At 45.2% G+C, this 20,370-nt stretch overlaps 1 protein-coding gene across 6 annotated transcripts in view; it reads left to right on the top strand.

Moving 5' to 3' along the window:
- The first annotated feature begins 3,397 nt into the window (after nt 1-3,397).
- LOC128413927 (broad substrate specificity ATP-binding cassette transporter ABCG2-like) overlaps nt 3,398-20,370 on the top strand; it is a 30,654-nt gene continuing 13,681 nt past the window's right edge. The window contains exons 1-3 of one of the 6 annotated variants that reach the window (XM_053388469.1): nt 3,398-3,702; nt 7,632-7,722; nt 17,027-17,241. In XM_053388469.1, the coding sequence (XP_053244444.1) occupies nt 17,093-17,241 (149 nt within the window). In that variant the 5' untranslated portion in view covers nt 3,398-3,702; nt 7,632-7,722; nt 17,027-17,092. Of the gene's footprint in view, nt 3,703-7,631; nt 7,723-17,026; nt 17,242-20,370 lie in introns of those variants that run through there. The other 5 variants (XM_053388468.1, XM_053388472.1, XM_053388467.1 and 2 more) reach the window with 5 other exon arrangements.

Raw genomic sequence — 20,370 nt, 5'->3', positions numbered from 1 at the left:
TGTGGTTTAACCCACAGCGCCACCCGCATCCCTACTACTGCCCATGAGCAAGTGTAAATCAGCTACTTTGTAGGCCAGCTAGTGGTTTTGTTGGTGTCCAGAAGTCATAAACACGTCTAGGGATTTTGGTTTCTACATTTCTCAAGTGACAAAAATGGATATGAACAGGCTGATAATGGAAATCTCCAGTGATTTGGAAAGATGGGCACTACCCAGACTTGGTATTCGGGGGTAAGGTTAGTGCACTTAAAATGAATATTCTGCCATGAATAATATGTGTGCTGCATGATAATTTCCTACCTGTTCCTTAAGCATATCTTCAAAAGATCAGTGTGCTATTTCATGACTTGTTTATATGATAGAGTTTAAGGCACAGAATGCGGCCTGTGAGGGAATGGACCATGTAGCAAGACATTGGAATGGCGATGCAGTCAGGGAGCACAATACAGAAAGGCAACTATGCTACATAGACTATTACCCCCACCAGTTGCATCATTGGTGCTTCACTGGTCCATATTGGATAGGCTAGTGCTGCAATTGCATTTAAGTCAGGGGTGGGGAGAGAGAGAGAGATAAAGATGGGTAAGCAACTTGGAATAATAATATCATGTTGTTGTTGTTGTTGTTGTTTATACCCCGCCCATCTGGCTGGGTTTCCCCTGCCACTTCTAGGCGGCTCCCAACAGAATATTAAAAACACAATAAAACATCAAACATTAAAAACTTCCTTAAACAGGGCTGCCTTCAGATGTCTTCTAAAAGTCAGATAGTTGTTTATTTCCTTGACATCTTGTGGGAGGATGTTCCACAGGGCGGGCACCAGTACCGAGAAGGCCCTCTGCCTGGTTCCCTGTAACCTCACTTCTCGCAGCGAGGGAACCACCAGAAGGCCCCCGGAGCTGGACCTCAATGTCCGGGCTGAATGATGGGGGTGGAGATGCTCCTTCAGGAAGACAGGTGCATGCAGCAGTTTGGCAGTGATGTGCTCTGGATTTTCCAGAATAAAAGAGACATGAGTCCTGTTCAGTTATTTGGTATGCATGAGTACTAAATGTTTCAAGGAGCTTCTGAGAATGCTCCTGGCTTGACCCAGCCCCTAGATACAGACATGCATTCACTCACACTCCTGGATAATGCATCACTAGTCTTGGCCTAAAAAGTGAACATGAAGCTCCCTCCAAGGAGTTGCAAACAAAGGTTGACTGCGGTTTGCATCCCTGCAAAGGGACCGTATGTAGCCCCACCCCACCCCCTGAGAAAAATATGCCACTGCAAGGAAGGAGTTTTATGCTGCAGTTCTCCCAGATCACCACACGAGGCAGCTGAACATAACACTTGTTCACAAACAACTCCTGGGGAGGATTAATTCACTTCATGCGACAGATGTTGGCTCACATGAGTACCCAAAAAATCCCTGTACACAGAAGATTGGGAGTCAAGCGGAAAGGCTCTAATGTACTCTTCTCCCTGACTGGTAGGCTAGTTCTCTAAGTGGATGGATTTTATTTTACTCTTATCATGCAAACTCCCACTTGCAGTCAGAAGAGTAGCAGCTCAGACACAAGTTTATCCCCTCATCTGCTGTTTAAGAGAGCAAGGCCTAATAGATGAGAGGGGTTTCCAGTGAAATTAAGGGACTTGCATAGCTCTAGCTCGGGGGTCGGCAAAGTTTACCGGCCATGGGCCGGATCATTCTCACGGAGATCGTCTGTGGGCCAGACTGGTGCAGCGCAATGCCGGAAATTGTGTCTACACATGTCCGCAGCACTGGAAATCGCTTATGCACATGCCCAGACGCTGAAAATCATGCCTGTGCAGAAGCAATTTTTGGCGTCTGGACATGCGCAGATGCAATTTCTGGTATCTGCACGTGCACGGATGCCATTTGTGGCGCCACTCGGTGAGGGCACACGCCACGCTGGTTTAGCGCAGCATGCAGGCGTCTCAGTTTGGGGGTGGTTCGTGGGCCAGTAAGACGGTCTTCATGGGCCGCACGTTGCCGACCCCTGCTCTAGCTTAACAGTCTTGGAATTTGAATGGTCTTCCAGTGTGCATATCCTAGAATACAGGTGTTCAGGTGCTCTTTGCGACTCAACCCTCTGTAACGGATTTTTAAAAAAATATTCTGTACTAGCTGCATGTTTCAGAGGTTCCACACTGAAGGTGTTAGAGAATATTAGGCAAGATACCTGTGCTTGTGCCACACCATAAGCAACATAGCTTTGTGGCACGTTAAAGGCAGATTTATTAAGGCATAAGATTTCATGGTTTCGTTTCAGCTGGAAGAAGAGCATTCTAGTTCACAAAAGCTTATGTCATAGTAAGTCTGCTATTCTTTAAGGTGCCACAAGATTCTTGGTTGTTCTTATCGATCAAAGCTCTAAATTGGTCTGCTGCTTGTCAGAGCTTGCACAGCTGAAGTTTCGGAACTGTTTTCAGAGGCAGCCCCACATATAACCCATTGCAGTAATCTTACCCTAAGACTCAGCTATAGAGCTGCAAATATGTTTTAAGTGCATTATACAAGTGTGACACTAGATGGCGATGGTGAGCTCATGGCAAATTCAATATATATTTCAAAACGCTAAAAAAACAAACAAAAAAACATTTTCACAGCGTTTTTGTGTGTGTCTAGAATAGATCATGGGTAGGCAAACTAAGGCCCGGGGGCTGGATCCGGCTCAATTGCCTTCTAAATCCGGCCTGCAGATGGTCCGGAAATCAGCTTGTTTTTACATGAGTAGAATGTGTCCTTTTATTTAAAACGCATCTCTGGGGTATTTGTGGGGCATAGGAATTCGTTCACCCCCCCCAAAAAAAAAAATATAGTCCGCCCCCCCCCAAGGTCTGAGGGACAGTGGACCAGCCCCCTGCTGAAAAAGTTTGCTGACCCCTGGTCTAGATTCCACCCCAGAGGTTACCAGAGCATAGATGGCAGAAGTTAGGCTATCCCTGTTTCCCTGTCCAGAGAGGGGCGCCACTGAGTCCACCTGAGCCTCAAGCGACAGCAAAAAGGATCCAAAAGTACCCCAAAAGTTGCGTACCTGCTCCTTCAGGGGGACTGCAACCCCATCCAGAGCAGGCAACCTCCCATATTGTTAGAGCTTACCGGGGCCTTTTTCAGGCTGGGAAAACATGCTTTAAATATTATAAGTAAAACATTAAAGTTTGCTTAGCACAAATCACAAGAGACCAAAGGCTCGACTAGTCCAGCATCCTGTCCCGCACTTGCAAAGTCTTTGCTCCGTTTTGCAAGTTTTTTTGTAGCCTATAACTTTGGCCCAGTGCAGTCATGAGGCAGAGATAACCCAAGTGCTGGCGGGATCTTTTTCGGCATTTGTTTCACATGCGTCCTCTTCCGCAGCTGCTATTCCGAGCCTTTCACGAGGCCTCTACGCAACCCAGACGCTTCGCCCCTCTATTATAGATCGGCGTCCGGTGTCAACAACCCGAAAGCGGACACGTGAGGGGAAACCAAGTCGTGTGGTAGGAGAGGGCGGGTTGCAAGAGCTCGTATTACAGCCGAGGGGAGGAAAGGCTTCTTTCCCGCGAAGCCAGGGGCTTGGGGCGGAGCAGGTGGGCCCGTCGAGACAGGAACCCGGGAAGCGAGAGGAGCCGCAGCCCAGCCGGGAGAGGCGTCTTTCAGGCCCGAGGGGAGCTCGGCCGCGCCCCGGACCCGCCTGGCCATGGACCCCGAGCGCGGTGAGTCACGTCGAAACCCTCCGCGGCGAGCTGCCTTCCCCTCTCCCCGCCCGACGTGCGCGCACCCCAGGCCTGAGCTGCTTTCAGGCTGCAGTCCTAGCGAGGGCGCACCGCTGAAGACCGGGGAGCTTGCTTAGGAGAGGAAACGAGTTCCACTTCAAGGCTTCCTTTCTGCATTGTCTTATGCTACATGGGAATCTGCCCCCGTGTTTCATCCCCACTGTTAAAATTAGGTGCAGTCTGGGGGCGCAGGTGTTGCTGGATTGCAGCACCCCTGAGCACTGGTTAGGTTGGAGGGGAGTTGCAGTCCAATTGGAACTGCAGAACCACAGGTTCCCCACTTCCTAAAATGTGATCTCCCCACTGTCCTTTTCTCTTTCCCCAATTCTCTTCCCCTTCCTTAACTCACCTGCATAAGAGCATCTTCATAAAATCATAGGATTGTATGGTTGGAAGGGGCCAGCAGGGTCATCGAGTTCTTCTTCTTTGGCGATCACTCGTAGCCGAGTAAGATTGTCTTCCATGAACCCGGTCTTAGCAGTGAGTCCGTAAGTGACTGTGGAGGCCAGTTCTGTATCCACATGTCCTTCAACAGTGGGGACATAGGTTTCTGGGTGAGAGTTGATCACGGTGAGGGTTTGCCAAAGGTTCTTTCCTCTTAGCATGTTTCTCCCTTTCGTCCTGAGTTTGAGCATCTTCAAAGTCCATGACACCTTTGGTAAAGGCTGTTCCCCAGTTGGAGCCCTCACAGGTTCCCCAATTGTCTGTGTTTATACTACATTTTTTTAGATTTGTCTGGGGAGAGTCTTTAACCCTCTTTAAACCAGCATTACTTTCCATTTTTAAGTTCGGAATAGAGTAGTTGCTTTGATAGACAACAATCAGGCATCCAAACAACATGACCAGTCCAACAAAGTTGATGTTAAAGAATCATTGCTTTGACACTGGAGATCTTTGTTTCTTCCAGTACACTGGCACCAGTTCACCTATCTTCCCAAGTGATATGTAAATTTTTTGGAGACACCATTGATGGAATCTTTTGAGGAGCTGGAGATGGTGTTTATAAGTGGTCCATGTTTCACAAGCATACAGTAAAGTTGGTAGTACAATAGCTTTGTAAACAAGCATTTTGGTGTCCCTGAGAATGTCCCGGTCCTCAAACACTCTGAACTTCAATTGGGAGAAAGCTGCACTCACAGAACTCGTGCGATGCTGGATGTTGGCATCAGTGTCGGCCCTTGTGGAAAGATAACTTCCCAGGTAGGAGAAGTGATTGACATTTTCCAACGTTACACCATTGAGTTGGATTTGTGGTGCTGCAGAGGGGTTGTTTTGTGCTTGTTAGTGCAGCACTTGTGTTTTTTGGATGTTGAACAATAGGCCAAGCTTTCTGTAAGCTTCTGTGAAGATATTTAGGATGGTTTGGTCATCCTCTGAGTGTGCACACACCACGTCGTCATCAGCACACTGAAGCTCTGACGGAAGTTATGGTAACCTTGCTCTTTGCTTTCAGCCGACTCAAGTTAAAGAGCTTTCCATCTGTTTGATAATTATTTCTACTCCAGTGGGGAGTTTCCCTTCAACAAAGTGTAGGATCATGGTGATGAAAATAATAGATTCGGGGTGATAACAAAACCCTGTTTAACACCTGATGCCACTGTGAATGGTTCATTTTGAGAGCCATTGTTATTTGCAATTGTTGCTCTCATGTTATGGAAGAGCCGAGGGATGTTCACAAATTTATCTGGGCAGCCAGTTTTCAGAAGGACAGTCCACAGGGCATTATGATTTCATGTCAAAGGCCTTAGTCAGGTCAATACAGGGGTTGGTTTTGCTCTCTGCATTTTTCTTGAAGCTGTCGAGCAGCGAAAATCATGTCCACTGTCCCCCTAGAAGGTCGAAAACCATTTTGGGATTCAGGAACAGTAGCCTCAGATACTGTTAGGAGATGGTTTGCTAAGATCCTTGCAAGAATTTTGCCAGCCGCAGCTAATAGAGATGCCATGAAAGTTTTTGCAATCCATTCTATCACCTTTTTTTAAAGAGTGGTAATTTTGGCATCCCTAAAGTCTGCTGGGATCTCCACTCTCGCTGAGATTTTTTTGATGAGATTGTGAAGTTGTTGTGTAAGTTCAATTCTGCCTACTTTGAAGACCTTGGCAGGTATCCCATTAGGTCCGCTGGCTTGGTTGTTTTTCATTTGGTTAATAGCTGTACACAACTCTCCCAGATTTGGAGATACTGCAAGCTCATCTTGCACCAGCATAAGAGCATCTTCGTGGAATCATAGGATTGTATGGTTGGAAGGGATCTGCAGGGTCATCTAGTCCAACCCCCTGCAAGACAGGAATCTTTTGCCCAACGTGTGACTCTACCGACTGAGCTATGAAGAACACCATAGTTTTTGCCTGTTGTCAAACCCAGTAAATGATTTAGTTTATTGTGTGTAACCTCTAAGATTTAAGCCATTAAAAAACACCCTACACTAAAAGATGTAACATGTAAATATGAAATTGTCTTTGCAGTTACACAAATATCCTAACCCAGTGGTTCCCAGACCTTTCACCCACACAGCAACTTCTTGAAAATTGCATAACAAATTTTCTGCCTGCTGTTGCAACTGTATTGCTCTGTACTAGATGCTGTCTGGTTTCTAATTGTATTTTTATTGCTTCTTTTGTTTCAATTATTCGTACTTTATCATATTACCATTTGGATTCTACAGAATACGATACAAAATACAACAATAATAAAGATGCAATATAAGGAATAAAAGAAGCAATAAAAACAGTTAAAATCAATATGAACATCTAATGCTCTGTGGCCACTGTTCTTCACAGACCACCTGAATAAATGGTGGTCTGTGCACCATAGTTTGGAAACTCCAATCCTAACCCTTTTGGTGATACTCTTTCAATTGATTGCAGCAGGACTGGGAAACATGCGCCTCTCTAGATATCACTGGACCACAATGCTCAGCATCCTTGGCCATTGACCATGCTGCCTGGGGATGAGGGAAGTCCAACAACTGGAAAGGCCAGAGTCTCCCTACCCTGTGCTAAGTTACAGCCACACACATGAGGCATGGGGGCATATCAGAAGTGTGCATGGCGTGGTTCTCCTGTTACAGCAGCCTAACCTGGGACCCTGCAGTTGCTTTGGGTTGCAATTCACAGCAGCAGCAATCGACCTGCAGTGTCACAGCAGTTGTTTGTGGGTGCAATGAATCCATGTAGAAATATGGGGGTCATCCACACATGTGTGCCACAGCAGTGCATGAGGGGCTGCTACTGGAACCGAAAGGTCAACCTCTCCCAAGGTGCATGCAGGCAGATTTTGCATGCCTGCAGATGCCTCTCTTGACCCAGTTCCCAGCCTGTGCAGAGTAGTGAGGTAATTTGGAACAAGCAGCTGACAGAGATGATGGTTGTTTGGAAGCCACCTTTGATATCAGCAGATGTGTGCGAAGCCTCAAGCAGGCACAAGTATTGGGATGTCAGATGCACATCCGTAAAACAAGTACCTTTTTATGTGCCGAGGCTCTGAATGAGCCACTGTGCCTCTGGCTCCATTGGTTTCCTGCATTCCATTAGCTGTCCAAAGTCATTTTGCCCCACAGCAGGTTGAGGAGGAGACTAGTGGAAGTACACGAGCTGCGTACACCCCATACATTCAAAGCACATGTAAAGCCCATGACTTCCCCCCAAAGAATCCTGGGAACTATAGTTTGCCCTCCTCACAGAACTGCAGTTCCCAGCACCCTTAACAAACTACCGTTCCTGGGATTCTTTGTGGAACTCGGGTGCTTTAAATGCATGGGGTGCATGCAGCCCTTATTTAAGTGGTGAAATATTTTGCTTCTGAATATAATACAGACATAGACTAGAGCATGACTTAGGCATTAATGTGTGTGCATTTATATTTGGTAGGTGGAACTGCTTGGTGCTGATAGACCATTCTGCTGAGGTCCTGGGAGAAGCACAGTTTTGAAAGAGGCTGTACATGGGGCTAACTCTTCAGGTAAGAGCATGCATCGGGCTACTTCAGGTGGTGGCTTGTGTGTCTTCCATTAGAGGCAGGCTTTGAAAAAACACTTCAATAGAATCTCGTAGAATTGTAGAGTTGGAAGGGACCCGGGGGTCATCTAGTCCAACCCCCTGCAATGCAGGAATCTCAACTAAAGCCTCTATGACAGGTGGCCATGCTAGGTCTACAGAGCTTGCCTGGCCTGAGAGTCAGCCCCCGTGTGCCCCCTTCCGAGGCAGCCGTGGAGGGTTTTAACCCAAGAACAGACTCCTCGGGGGTGACTCCCCACTTGCGGAATGCTCTCCCCAGGGAGGCATGCCTGGCAAAGGCATTTTTATTCGCTCAAGCCTTTTGGACCTTAATTTTCTGCTTCTCTTTTAATGGGGTGGTGTTGAATTGGATCTGCTCTTTTATGCGTATAATTGGTGAGGATTTTAGGCTTGGCTTTTGCCGGGTAATCTCATTTACATTAGGTCTTATTTGATACAAACGAACTCTCATATCCTAGTCAACATAAAGAAGCCTTTCTCTTTCCTGATTTTTCCTATTGGACACGGTTGAGAATCCTTGTTCACCACACCATGTTGTGGAGAGCTGTAGAAGAGTAGTTCATGCTCTTGAAGAGAGGCATGGATACTGTTTCTGCTTTTATATATAAAAACTATTTTGATACTATCTTATACTACACTGAAATGTTTAAATGTTTCTTTAATTGTCCCTGAATCTTCCTGCCACACTTGCCATCGTCTCCTGCCACCCCAGTGTGGCGCACCACACCCTTTGAGAACCACTGGCTCAGAGGAACGACCTCATTTTTCTCCCTCTCTTCCCCCACCCTCAGGAAACCAGTCACACTCGTTCAGACCAATCCTGTGTGAGCTTATTAGGAAGCAAGCCCCTCTTTGTTCAGCGGGGTGTAAAGGTAAAGGGACCCCTGACGTTTAAGTCCAGTCGCGAATGACTCTGGGGCTGCAGCGCTCATCTTGCTTTACAGGCTGAGGGAGCCGGCGTTTGTCCGCAGACAGTTTTTCTGGGTCATGTGGCCAGCATGACTAAGCTGCTTCTGGCGCAACGGAACACCAAAACCAGAGCAGCGCACGGAAATGCCATTTACCTTCCCGCCATAGCGGTACATATTTATCTGCTTGCACTTTTTGGCATGCTTTTGAACTGCTAGGTTGGCAGGAGCAGGGACCGAGCAACGGGAGCTCACCCCGTCGTGGGGATTCAAACTGCTGACCTTCTGATTGACAAGCCCAAGAGGCTCAGTGGTTTAGACCACAGTGCCACCTCAGCAGGGCTTACTACCCAGTAAACGTGCATAGAATTCTAGCCTCAATATATTTGGGACAGGAGGGACAAAAACTTCCAAACAGACTTTAGCTCGATTGTGGCATTTCCTTTTCTTAAAATCAGCTGTTCCAGGCGACAGACATGCAAATAAATTTGTTGGGCTACTGCTATGTTCTTTTTTGGTTCCCTCATGTAGTTTCCCCTCCCCCCTAGTTTTTGAGTGACTATTGGTGCTGGAGGAAGAAGAAATGGCTAAGGTGTTGCAGTTACTGTTCCTTCTCACCACCCACTAGCATCTGCTGCCTGAGGCAGATGCCTCATATTGCCTAACAGTAGAGCCAGTCCTGTGCGCAGAAGATGATAGCCTTTTTCTCCATGTTGTGAAAACCTTCACCCATTGACTTCTGCAGCTGAAGCCGCTGTGGAACGCACAAAACTAGCCAGTTTTTTTTCTGGCCTACGCTGCATCCCCATGAGGAACAATCCAAAGGCATTGCATCATTTCACCTCTGCCCCTTCTCATGTGTTTGCAGACAGAACGAAGCAGAAATGGAGTTGCATGCTCCTCTAAAAAACATTAAGTCTTGCGTCACCTTAAAGACAACAGATTTATTAGTTGTTATGGTGTCACGATACACTTTGCCTCCTGCAACAGGCGGAAACACCTGTAGAAGTTGTTACACTGGAATTCCTGAATACTCTCTGTGAGGAGGTCTGCCACTCCTTTGCTCCTCCTTCATATGAACTCTGCCAAAGATGAAGTGTGCCGAACTTATTTTAATCTTAGCAGAACCAAACAGTTTGAGCATGAGTGCTGGCTTAAACAAATGGTGGGGTTCCACTGTCTGAAATTCCAACCTGTTCCATGGCTTGGCCTGGCTCCTCATTTGTTCACCTCATGCCAGTATAGCTATTTGGAGTAGAAGCACCAGTGTACTCCATAAGCAAAAACACAGCAGAAATGGAGGGTTCTGTTCACAGGTCCACCTGGGAGCTGCTCCTGTCATTGCTTCAAAAGGTCTGGCTGCGAGGACAGGACATTCCCCCAGAAGTGACCTGCTTAGGAAGCAAGCAAGCGAATCCGGTCATGTGCGGTGGGAGCAACGCCTTCAAAACAAACCCTAGCCCAGCTGATTCGTGCGGTACTTGCATCCTGAGCGTGCCGCCTCCCCCTTCACAATCCCTTTAAAGCAATTTCGACTATTTTCCCAACATCATTTAAGTTTCTAAAGTATTTTTGTTTTCTTTCTTAAGCAAACCATCTACCATATGTTCCACCCTGAAAGGAGTAATTGTTGACTGATAATTAAGACACTGCAGTTCGCACTCGGGGATTCCTTGCCTGAGCCAGGCACACATTATCCTGCCTTGCTTTCAATGTTGCTTTGAGGACTCTGCTTTTCTAACTTCCTTCTCAGTGGGAGGGGGTGGCAGTGAAAGAGCTTCTAAAATGACCTCTTCACAACTCTCCCTCTTTCTTTCCATTTATTCTCGCCAACACCTAACAACAATCGTGACTTGGTCCTGGCCTGCTGTTCTCTTCTGTTGCTTCAGATGGGGCGGGGGAGAAGGGACAGGAAAGAGGAAGAGCAGGGACATTGCAGTTTTTCAGATGACTTGAATGGTAAGGGCCCATTCACCATTATGTTTCAGGGGGTTTCACACGCCTAAAAAGCGTAATGTGACATCATGTTTGCAAACATCTGCAATCATGTGGATATACTTGTCAGGGCAGAGGATTGGCCACAACTCCTTGATAAGTAAGCCCTCGATGGCAAAGCTGGGTTTGCTTCTGTGTAATGTGCCGTAAGATGGGGTGAGGGCTAATTGGTGCTGATGTTGGTGAATGATGAGATGAGTTCGCTGAGCTGAAATGCAGCCCAATACCTAGACAATTTGTCTTGGGGAAACTTAATAATTCTAAGGGGGCATTAGACACTGGGACACCTGGAAAGAGTACTGATCTCCAACGTGCCAGATGTTATACTACTTGTGATCCATTGCTTTCTAGCTTCATTAGAATCCCTAAATCATACTGGGCTACGGTGATGGTGATGGGCTTTTATGGCTATATTTGATGTTTGGAAGACAATGCAAGTCAACTTTTCCAGGTTGCCCCAAGTCCAGAGACTGAAAATTAATATATGTATGCTGAAAAAGGGGAAGTTGAACCATTTTAAGTGAAACTGAACCGTTTTGGAACACATACACACCTATAAGAGATTCAGCATTTTTCTTAAATCGTGATTAGAACATGCATTGAAAATCAGAAGATGTCAGACTATGGCTGCATACACGCTATCGTACGTTTAAAGCACCTAACCCCTGCAACAAGAATCTTGGAAACTGTAGTTACCCCTTCACAGAGCTATGATTCCCAGCACCCATAAGAAACTACATGTCCTGTGATTTGGGGGGGGGGAGGGGAATGCATTCACTTTAAAGGCATGTTGTGTAAGCAGCTTATTTGACAGTGCAGTAGATGGCAGCAGTTTCCCAGGGTCTTGAGCAGAGTGTTTTTCACCCGACCTGCTGTTTGAGCCATCCCTGAGGACTGGAGAAGCCTGTGACTCAGCAGGAAACCTTTTGCAAGCAAATCATGCTCTCTGCCACGAGAAATGGCTCCTTTCTGATTTGCAAGGAGCTTCTACGTAGGCTCAATATACACATGTACATTATTTATCGCATTTGTAAACCATTAAATTTTTATTTTAGATCTCAAAACAGATTAAAAACATGAAAACAGTCTTCACTATTATTGAAACAAAAGGTAAAAGCAATAAAGCAGTAGTATGAAAGCAGGAATTCAGGAAATCCATACAAATAAAATCAAGAGTCCAATCCTATGGATCAGGGAACACCTGGACAAAAAGACAAGTCTTTACAAGATGTCCCAAAGCAACTGATGATTGCTGCTTCACCTATGGCAAGAGGGTAGGGCATTCCATCACATAGGGACCCATTGCAGGATCACCCTTGTACGGTATTCTGTAGGGTGCAATACCATGAATAGTATTTCCCAAGATGATGTCAGTCATTATTCACCACCCTGGAAACCTCCAGATGTTTAGAACCACAACTTTCATCATCCCTGATGACTGGCAGCGCTGGCTGATAGGAGACAGCAGGTTCTCAGAGGCTGATCCAAGTGATCTTAGAGTAGTGCAGGGGCAGGTGGTCTTTCAGGTAACATTTGTGAGCACTGAGCCATTCACGAGGCAGCTTCTACACATTCAGAGCGCTGAATAAAGTCTGCCTTTGAAAGAAGTGGACATTTGTGGTCACTCTGCGAACTACGAGTTGTTCTAGTTAGGAAGCAGTTAAACCTCTGGGGAAAGCAGCTGCACAGAGTAATTGAAGAACCAGGATCCGGGTGACAGCTGAAACTAATTAATGCGGGCTCAAAGAAAGGTGTCTTCCCTCCCCCCAAAAATAGTAGCACTAGAAGGCTTAATGAGAAAAAATAGTCAAAGGGAAAAGTAGCAACAGAGGCTTGAAAAGGCACCCAAGACACTCTGCCCTCACAGTCAAGTCAGCTTGCAGAAGAGACGGTCACTCCAGGCACACCTCTGTCCAAGTCAGAAACTGGTAGCCAGCAGAGTGTAGTGGCAAGAATGTTAGATTGGGGCCCTGGAAAACCAGGGTTCACTTGGCCATGACACTCGCTGGGAGATCTTGGGCCAGTTAGTCTCTCAGCCTAACTACAGGGTTGTGGTAAAGGTAAAGTGGAAGGGTGGGGTGGGGAATCCATTCATGCCACCTTGGAGAAGTGGGATGTACAGAAGAAAGAAAAAAGTAATCCTGCAGGGGAAAGCGAGTGGGAGGACTCCTCCCTAATCTCCATCCCTGGTGGAATAAGACATTGTTCTGGGTCTGATCAGAACCCCTTAATGTAACTCCCCACTCCCCATGTGCCACAGTTCCAATGAAAATGGGGGCCACTATTGACTTTTCTTTTTCAACTGAAGTGGAACAGAATGGAGTCTCCTGGACATGGCTGGCTGGCTTGGAATTTGAGAATGTGGGAGCACTTAGTCACTGCAGCATTTTGCCACAGCTCCCACTTATGCCTTCCGTTACTCATCCCCTCAAGAGAAGGAGAATTGCTTTGCTAGAAAGTGGTAGATGTAGATTTGTGCTGGTTTGCTGTCTTTTCTCTCCTGCCATGGTAGTAAGAAATGGCAACTTCTGCAGCTGCTTTTCACCTGTTGAATTTATACACTTGGGCGCCCACATCTCTGACGCCTGGCCTGGCCAGGTTTCTCAGACTTGTACACGCAGGTGTTTAAACAGACGCACACTGCTTGCAGACTGGACAGATTTGCTGCAAAAGACATCAACGTCCCGTCCCCCATTGTTATAACTGCATGTGAGTTATAACAACTTAGGGCAAAGCAAGCCATGGTGTTCATGTGGTGCAGGGATGGTTAAACTGTGGTTCTCCAGGTGTTGCTGGAAACTCCAGCTTCCATTGGCCATGCTAGTAAGTTCTCCATCCCTGCTTTAGAGTTTTGTAAGTGTAAAGAAAAAAACGAATCTCTGCTTACTGTCCTGGAGGAGTGGGGAAAGCAAAAGCTAGAGGGGAAGAAGAGAACAGAGAAGCAAGGGACAAACATGAACAAATGTGTGTATGTTTGAGCTTGCCTCCAGCTGGAAATAATGATGGGAGAAGGTCCCTCCCTCTGCAGAGGGATATGGAGTTCCCTTCCTTCCAACCAGGTACCTTGTTTTTTCACCTCTACCCTTAATGCCACCTTTGTGCTAACCCTCCCTTCTCCTAGGCTGGAGGGAAGCACATGGCCTCCAAAACCACAAGTATCTTATTTGGATGGTAGAATACCAGCTTTGGTACCTTAAGGTTTGAAATTCAGAAAACTATTTTTAAATGTATTCCTTTCCTGCTCCGACTATGTAAGATGCTTTTCTCCAAAGCTGACTGCTGATTTGAGAAGTTTCCTGTAGAATGGTAATTGTGAACAAACACCGCCACCTGCTGTCCAAGTATAATAATGGCATACCTTCGTTTTCTTCTGGAGATTTAGGGTTGTTGTTGTTTAGTCGTTTAGTCGTGTCCGACTCTTCGTGACCCCATGGACCAGAGCACGCCAGGCACTTCTGTCTTCCACTGCCTCCCGCAGTTTGATCAAACTCATGCTGGTAGCTTCAAGAACATCATCCAACCATCTCATCCTCTGACATCCCCTTCTCCTTGTGCCCTCCATCTTTCCCAACATCAGGGTCTTTTCCAGGGAGTCTTCTCTTCTCATGAGGTGGCCAAAGTATTGGACAGCTTCAGGATCTGTCCTTCCAGTGAGTGCTCAGGGCTGATTTCCTTAAGAATGGATACGTTTGATCTTCTTGCCGTCCATGGGACTCTCAAGAGTCTGCTCCAGCACCAAAATTCAAAAGCATCAATTCTTCAGCCATCAGCCTTCTTTATGGCCCAGCTCTCACTTCCATACATCACTACTGGGAAAACCATAGCTTTTACTATACGGACCTTTGTTGGCAAGGTGATGTCTCTGCTTTTTAAGATGTTGTCTAGGTTTGCCATCGCCTTTCTCCCAAGGAGCAGGTGTCTTTTAATTTCGTGACTGCTGTCACCATCTGCAGTGATCATGGAGCCCAAGAAAGTAAAATCTCTTACTGCCTCCATTTCTTCCCCTTCTATTTGCCAGGAGGTGATGGGACCAGTGGCCATGATCTTTGTTTTTTTTTATGTTGAGCTTCAGACCATATTTTGCGCTCTCCTCTTTCACCCTCAATAAAAGGTTCTTTAATTCCTCCTCACTTTCTGCCATCAAGGTTGTGTCATCTGCATATCTGAGGTTATTGATATTTCTTCCGGCTTAATTCCGGCTTCGGATTCATCCAGCCTATCCTTTTCGCATGATTTAGGGTTACTAACCCCTAAAAAAACCCAAAAAAACTACATGGGCAGTAAGCTGCATTGAACATGTTGAGAACTGAGTAAAATGCCTAATATTGTGCTGCAAGGCACTTTGGCTCAGGAAATGAAGCATCCAATTTTGAACGGGAAGTTCAAATCCCAAGTTTAATTTTTTATTTATTCCCCACTGAAACCCAAAGTTTTAGTTGCTTCCTATTTCCTGAATCTGCTGTGATATTAAAGGCACTGTTTTGTGATTCTTATAGGATTTTTGATTTGAGTTTCTACTTATTGCTGTCATTTTAATGTACCATTATTTTAACGCGATATTTACAACAGCAGCTAGAATACTCATTGCGAAGTACTGGAAGACGCAAGACTTACCCACACTGGAAGAATGGCAGATGAAGGTGATAGACTACATGGGCTTGGCAGAAATGACGAGCAGAATCCGAAAACAGGGAAGAGAAGCAGCGCAAGAAGATTGGAAAAAGTTCAAGGACTATTTAAAGAAATACTACAAAATTAATGAGAGTTAGAATGATGTTGGATTGGAAAGTAAATGGTTACTATTAGTAATGGTTAAGACAAGGAGAATAAGGAAGATTAGTTTGAATTTTTATTAAAATAAGGGAAGATTTGCTGAGTAATTGATAAGAACTGGGAATACAGAGAAGGAAGGCATGAGGAAGTCGGGGAAGAAAGGTGTAAGAAACTAAGATATGAAATGGTACATGTTTTTTGTTTTGATTGTGTTTTTTGTTTGTTTATGTATTTGTTATATGTTTGTGTTGTTATAAAAATTTGTAATAAAAAATTATTATAAAAATATATATATATATATTTTAACGCGATATTTTGCTTTTTATTGTTAGCTGCTTCGAGTATTTTATCAAGTTGCAACTTTAAATAGTATTGGAAAAGAAAAATAAGGAATTAAAGTTCAGCAATAGATCATCTCATTGCAGATGGCCACTCAAAAATCTTTAATGCAGGAGTTGGGAACCTGCATAATAACTTTTTTAAAGACCCTTCATGAAAATCCACCAACACTTGAGTGCATTTTTTCTCTAATGCACACATTTCTGCAAAGTAATTTTTCATAACAATGCATTTTCATATGTTCACTAACACGTGTACTTTTAGGTCCGTTGCCCCCTAATATATGTGTTATTTGATCAGAGAAGTGTTTGCGTTCATATAGTGTTTGGGGAGGTGTGAATTACGTAGGTTTTCATTTGGACAGGGGCTGAAATGAATTTCTCCTACACTCCTAACGTATACAGAGATCTTGGGCTCATCTTGCTGGCTGCCATTAGAGCCATACTCATGTTGAATGTTTCACATGAAAGGGAAAAGTGAGTTGGGAGTCACTCCACAGGTGACTTTTGCTCCAGGACCACATCTTCTGCGATACCTGCAGTGGAAAGACCCAGCATTCCATGTAGATTCCCATCGTTGCTGGGGTTTTTAAAAAAATAGCAACATGTCAAAGAGTAAACGTTTCTGCATGACTCACTTCCTGATGTCATTTCACTATTTGCATAATGATATCCACACTTCAGGAAAAGCGACCTGCAGGTGTCTAATAGCCATGAAAGTGCACCTCTAGTGCTCAAATATAGTGCAAATCTAGGTCGCAGATGCAAAGGACTCAGAACAGGAAGTGGATCTGCTGCCTTCATACCCTAGGCAAGAGATAGACTGCTGAGTTGTATGGCTCATTGATCAGCTATGGCATGTTCTATTATTGTTCCTTCATGAATGTACGTTTCCTCAAGGGGCAACAGAGATCTATTTTATCTGGAGCTTTTTCCCCAGCCGGAACTCAGTTCTGGCACCTCTCAGGTGGGTGCCAGCGCCATTACGAGAGAACAAGGAAGACGTTCATGGTGAGTTCCAGCGCCTCCTTTTCTAGGAAAAATAGCACTGGATCATTATTCATAAAACTCTGCTTGCACAAGGCCTGAGTGAGAAGGACTTTGTCTGAATTATGACTTTCGAGCCTGTGTAATAGATAAAAGTAAGATTGCTTTTGAGATAGCAAAGGTGCGTGAGCTGAGGCAAAGCGAGACAGTGAAAAGAGTAAAGCATTGCATGTCCTGTTCCCTTCAGGTGACTGACTAAAAGGGAAGCCTTTGGGTCTTCTCCCAGCATTCTGACGCGAAGGGGCTGCCTGGAATGGAGCTTGCAAATATTCAGGATGCTGTTACTCAGCTGAATATCCATGGCCCAACATTGGCTTTCCAGAACATTAGTTACTTGGTCACCACATGCTGGACCTTACCTTTCAAAGGAAAAGAAGAAAAGGAAGTTCTCAGGGATGTCAGGTGAGTCAGTTGCCATTTCAAACAGCAGTTACATGTGTACTTGGACACTGGGGTTAGATCTGGACTAAATTGGTTGCATTCAGTTCCCTTGGAAATCAACGGGAACTGCTTTCCCAGCCTCGGTGCCACATCTGCAATATGGGGATAGCATTGGCCTACCTTGTAAAGTTGTTTTAAGACAGACTGAGATAAGGGGGAGGGGGCTACCCGTGAGGTTGGTCTGGAAGCTGCAGCTGGTGTCTCCTGACTTGAGCAGCCTATCACTGGCCTAGAGCCCTGTGGCTGGAAAAAAATTGCATTGGCTGCCAGCATGCTACAAGACCAGGCCTTGGGAATTGTATGTAAACTCTAATTAGAATGAAGCCAGCCTATTTGAAGAGCCACTGCCAGGTCCCTGCAGTCCACAGGAGACGCGCTTTTGACCCTGCTCCAACACACACTCCATGACCACCCGGAGCAGAACTTTTAGCACTGCTTCATGTATTTTGGAAGTCCAACAAGTGGAGCTACGCTTATACCGGGGCAGGGGGAGAGAGCCTGTGACCCTCCAGACATTGCTGAACTAGAAGTCTCATCCTCCTTGACCATTGGCCATGCTGTCTAGGGCTGATGGGAGATGGAGTCCAGAAACATTTGAAGGACCAGAGGTTCCCCATCATTGCGCCAAGGATAACACCGTACATATTTGTTGGGTGTCCTGTTCTGGGTCGTCATGGTGCTTAGATACTGAGTTAAAACTTCGTTATCCACACAGGCTTTCCCTGTAGTGTGACCCAGTCATGTCGATACTACTGAAGATGCTTTACTGTTTATCCTTATTTTGTTTTGTATATTCTTTTCAAGTTTTAAAATGCACACCCCTCTGGTATTTTTTATATCTTGAGTCGTTTATAACGTCTTACAAGGAAGACATAAATGAATAAAGTTATGTGGAATGCTTTTAACACTCTAAAGCCCTATATAAATGCTGAATATTCATAGAATTATAGAGGTAGAAGGGACCCTGAGAGTCATCTAGTCCAACCCCCTGCAATGCAAGAATCTCAATTAAAGCACCCATGACAGATGACCATCCAACCACTGCTGAAAATCCCCCAAGAACGGAGAATCTACCACAAGCATCCCCAACCCGCGGCCCTCCAGATGTTTTGGCCTACAACTCCCATGATCCCTAGCTAACAGGACCAGTGGTCAGGGATGATGGGACTTGTAGTCCAAAACATCTGGAGGGCCGAAGGTTGGGGATGCCTGGTCTACCACCTTCCAAGGAAGACTGTTCCACTGTCAAACAGCTCTTACTGTCAGAAAGTTCTTCCTAGTGTTTAGTCGGAATCTCCTTTCTTGTATCTTGAATCCATTGCTTCAGGTCCTAGTCTCCAGAGCAGGAGAAAACAGGCTGGCTCCATCCTCTATGTGATAGCTCTTTAGATATTTGAATAGGGTTATCATATCTCCTCTTAGTCTGCTCTTATCCATGCTAAACATCCCCAGCTCCCTCGACTGTTCCTCATAGGCTTGGTTTATTGGGAATCTGAGTGAAATATAAAAGGGCACTTATCCACAATCAAAATATTGTGGATGTACCACAGATTGGATGCTGCACCTTTCACATGCAGGCGGGACTGGTTGTTGGGTTTCTGTTTATTTCTTTCCCCTCTCCACCACTGTTTTGTGAGCATGCAATAGCACAACTCTTGTCAGCAATCTGATAAAATGATAGTAAAAGTTGATTGCAGGATGGGGCTGGAGACCGGGCCTCAAGCCAGTCAAAGAGGTGAAACAGGCAACTGGAGACAGAAATTCAATAAGCAAATTTGTACCAGCAAATTAATCTTGTACCACTTTGTTACAGTGCAATGTATCGACAAACGTTTTTGCACATACAATAAGCAAAATTGGCTTCTGGGATGTTTCTTTTTCGAATAACATTATGCACTTTTCTTAATAACAAAAACAAGAAAACGGACTGATGTTTTTCACTTGCTGCAGAAGATAACGTAGCCTCCTCAGAGAGCACAAATCCCATGCTACTTTGCTGTGCTAGAAATCATGCAACTATGCAAACATAATTTGCCAACAGCAACCAAGATGACCTTTGGTAGTGACAAACTGTCCTTTTCACAAATGATTAGGCTGCATATCCACCATACATTTAAAGCACACACACACACCAAAGAATTTTGGAAGTTGTAGTTTAAGGTTGCTTGGAATTGTACGGGTTAAACTACATTCCCAGGATTCTTTAGAAGGAGGGATGAATTTTAAATATATGGTGTATACGCAGCCTCAGGGACATTGGGTGATATCCAGTATTAAAGAGCAGGCTCATTAAAATCAGTGATCCATTAGTTTCAATGGGTTTACTCCATGGAATCATAGATAATAGAATCATAGATCTGTAGAGTTGGAAGGGACCCTGAGGGTCATCTAGTCCAACCCCCCTGCAATGCAGGAATATGCAACTGTCCCATACAGGAATCAAACCTGGAACCTTGGTGTTATCAGACCATGTTCTAATCAACTGAGCTATCCAGCCATGTATGACTTTGTCGGATATCACCCACTGTTTCTATCTAATTCAAGTTAAGATCCTTTCCACATTTACCTGGGAGAAAGTGCCATTGGACTCAGCGAGACTATGCATGTCTGCTCAGAAAGAATTGTGCTATTGCTGGCCTATTGCAAGGATGGGGAAAGTGTGGCCTGCCAGATGTTGTTGGACGGCAACCCCCACCCCCAGTCACTGGCCACTCTGATCAGGGCTGAAGGGAATTATAGTCCAGCATCATCAGGCGTTCCACAAGTTTCCCAGCACTGGGCTTTTAGATGCGTTCAGTGGTGATTAGGGGTTAGTGGGAGCGGGCAAACTAGTGCCCAAATCATCCTTGCTGATTTATCTTTCCAGCCACTAATTGTAAGATGAAATCGATTGTGTGTATATCACAAAAGCTGGAAGGATAGGTCTTCTGAGGGGAAAGGTAATATTGGCATGGCAGTAAAATAAAAACTGCCACAACAACATGGTACTTTTCACACTGTTGCTGACACATGGCAGATCTTCAGTGCTTAAAAAAAAAATCCCATGGCAATTTGTAACTTTAGAAAATAATAATAATAATAATAATAATA

Source organism: Podarcis raffonei, chromosome 5 (genome assembly GCF_027172205.1).
Source record: "Podarcis raffonei isolate rPodRaf1 chromosome 5, rPodRaf1.pri, whole genome shotgun sequence".
Taxonomy (NCBI): Eukaryota; Metazoa; Chordata; class Lepidosauria; order Squamata; family Lacertidae; genus Podarcis; species Podarcis raffonei.
This window is presented reverse-complemented; position numbering and strand designations above follow the sequence as displayed.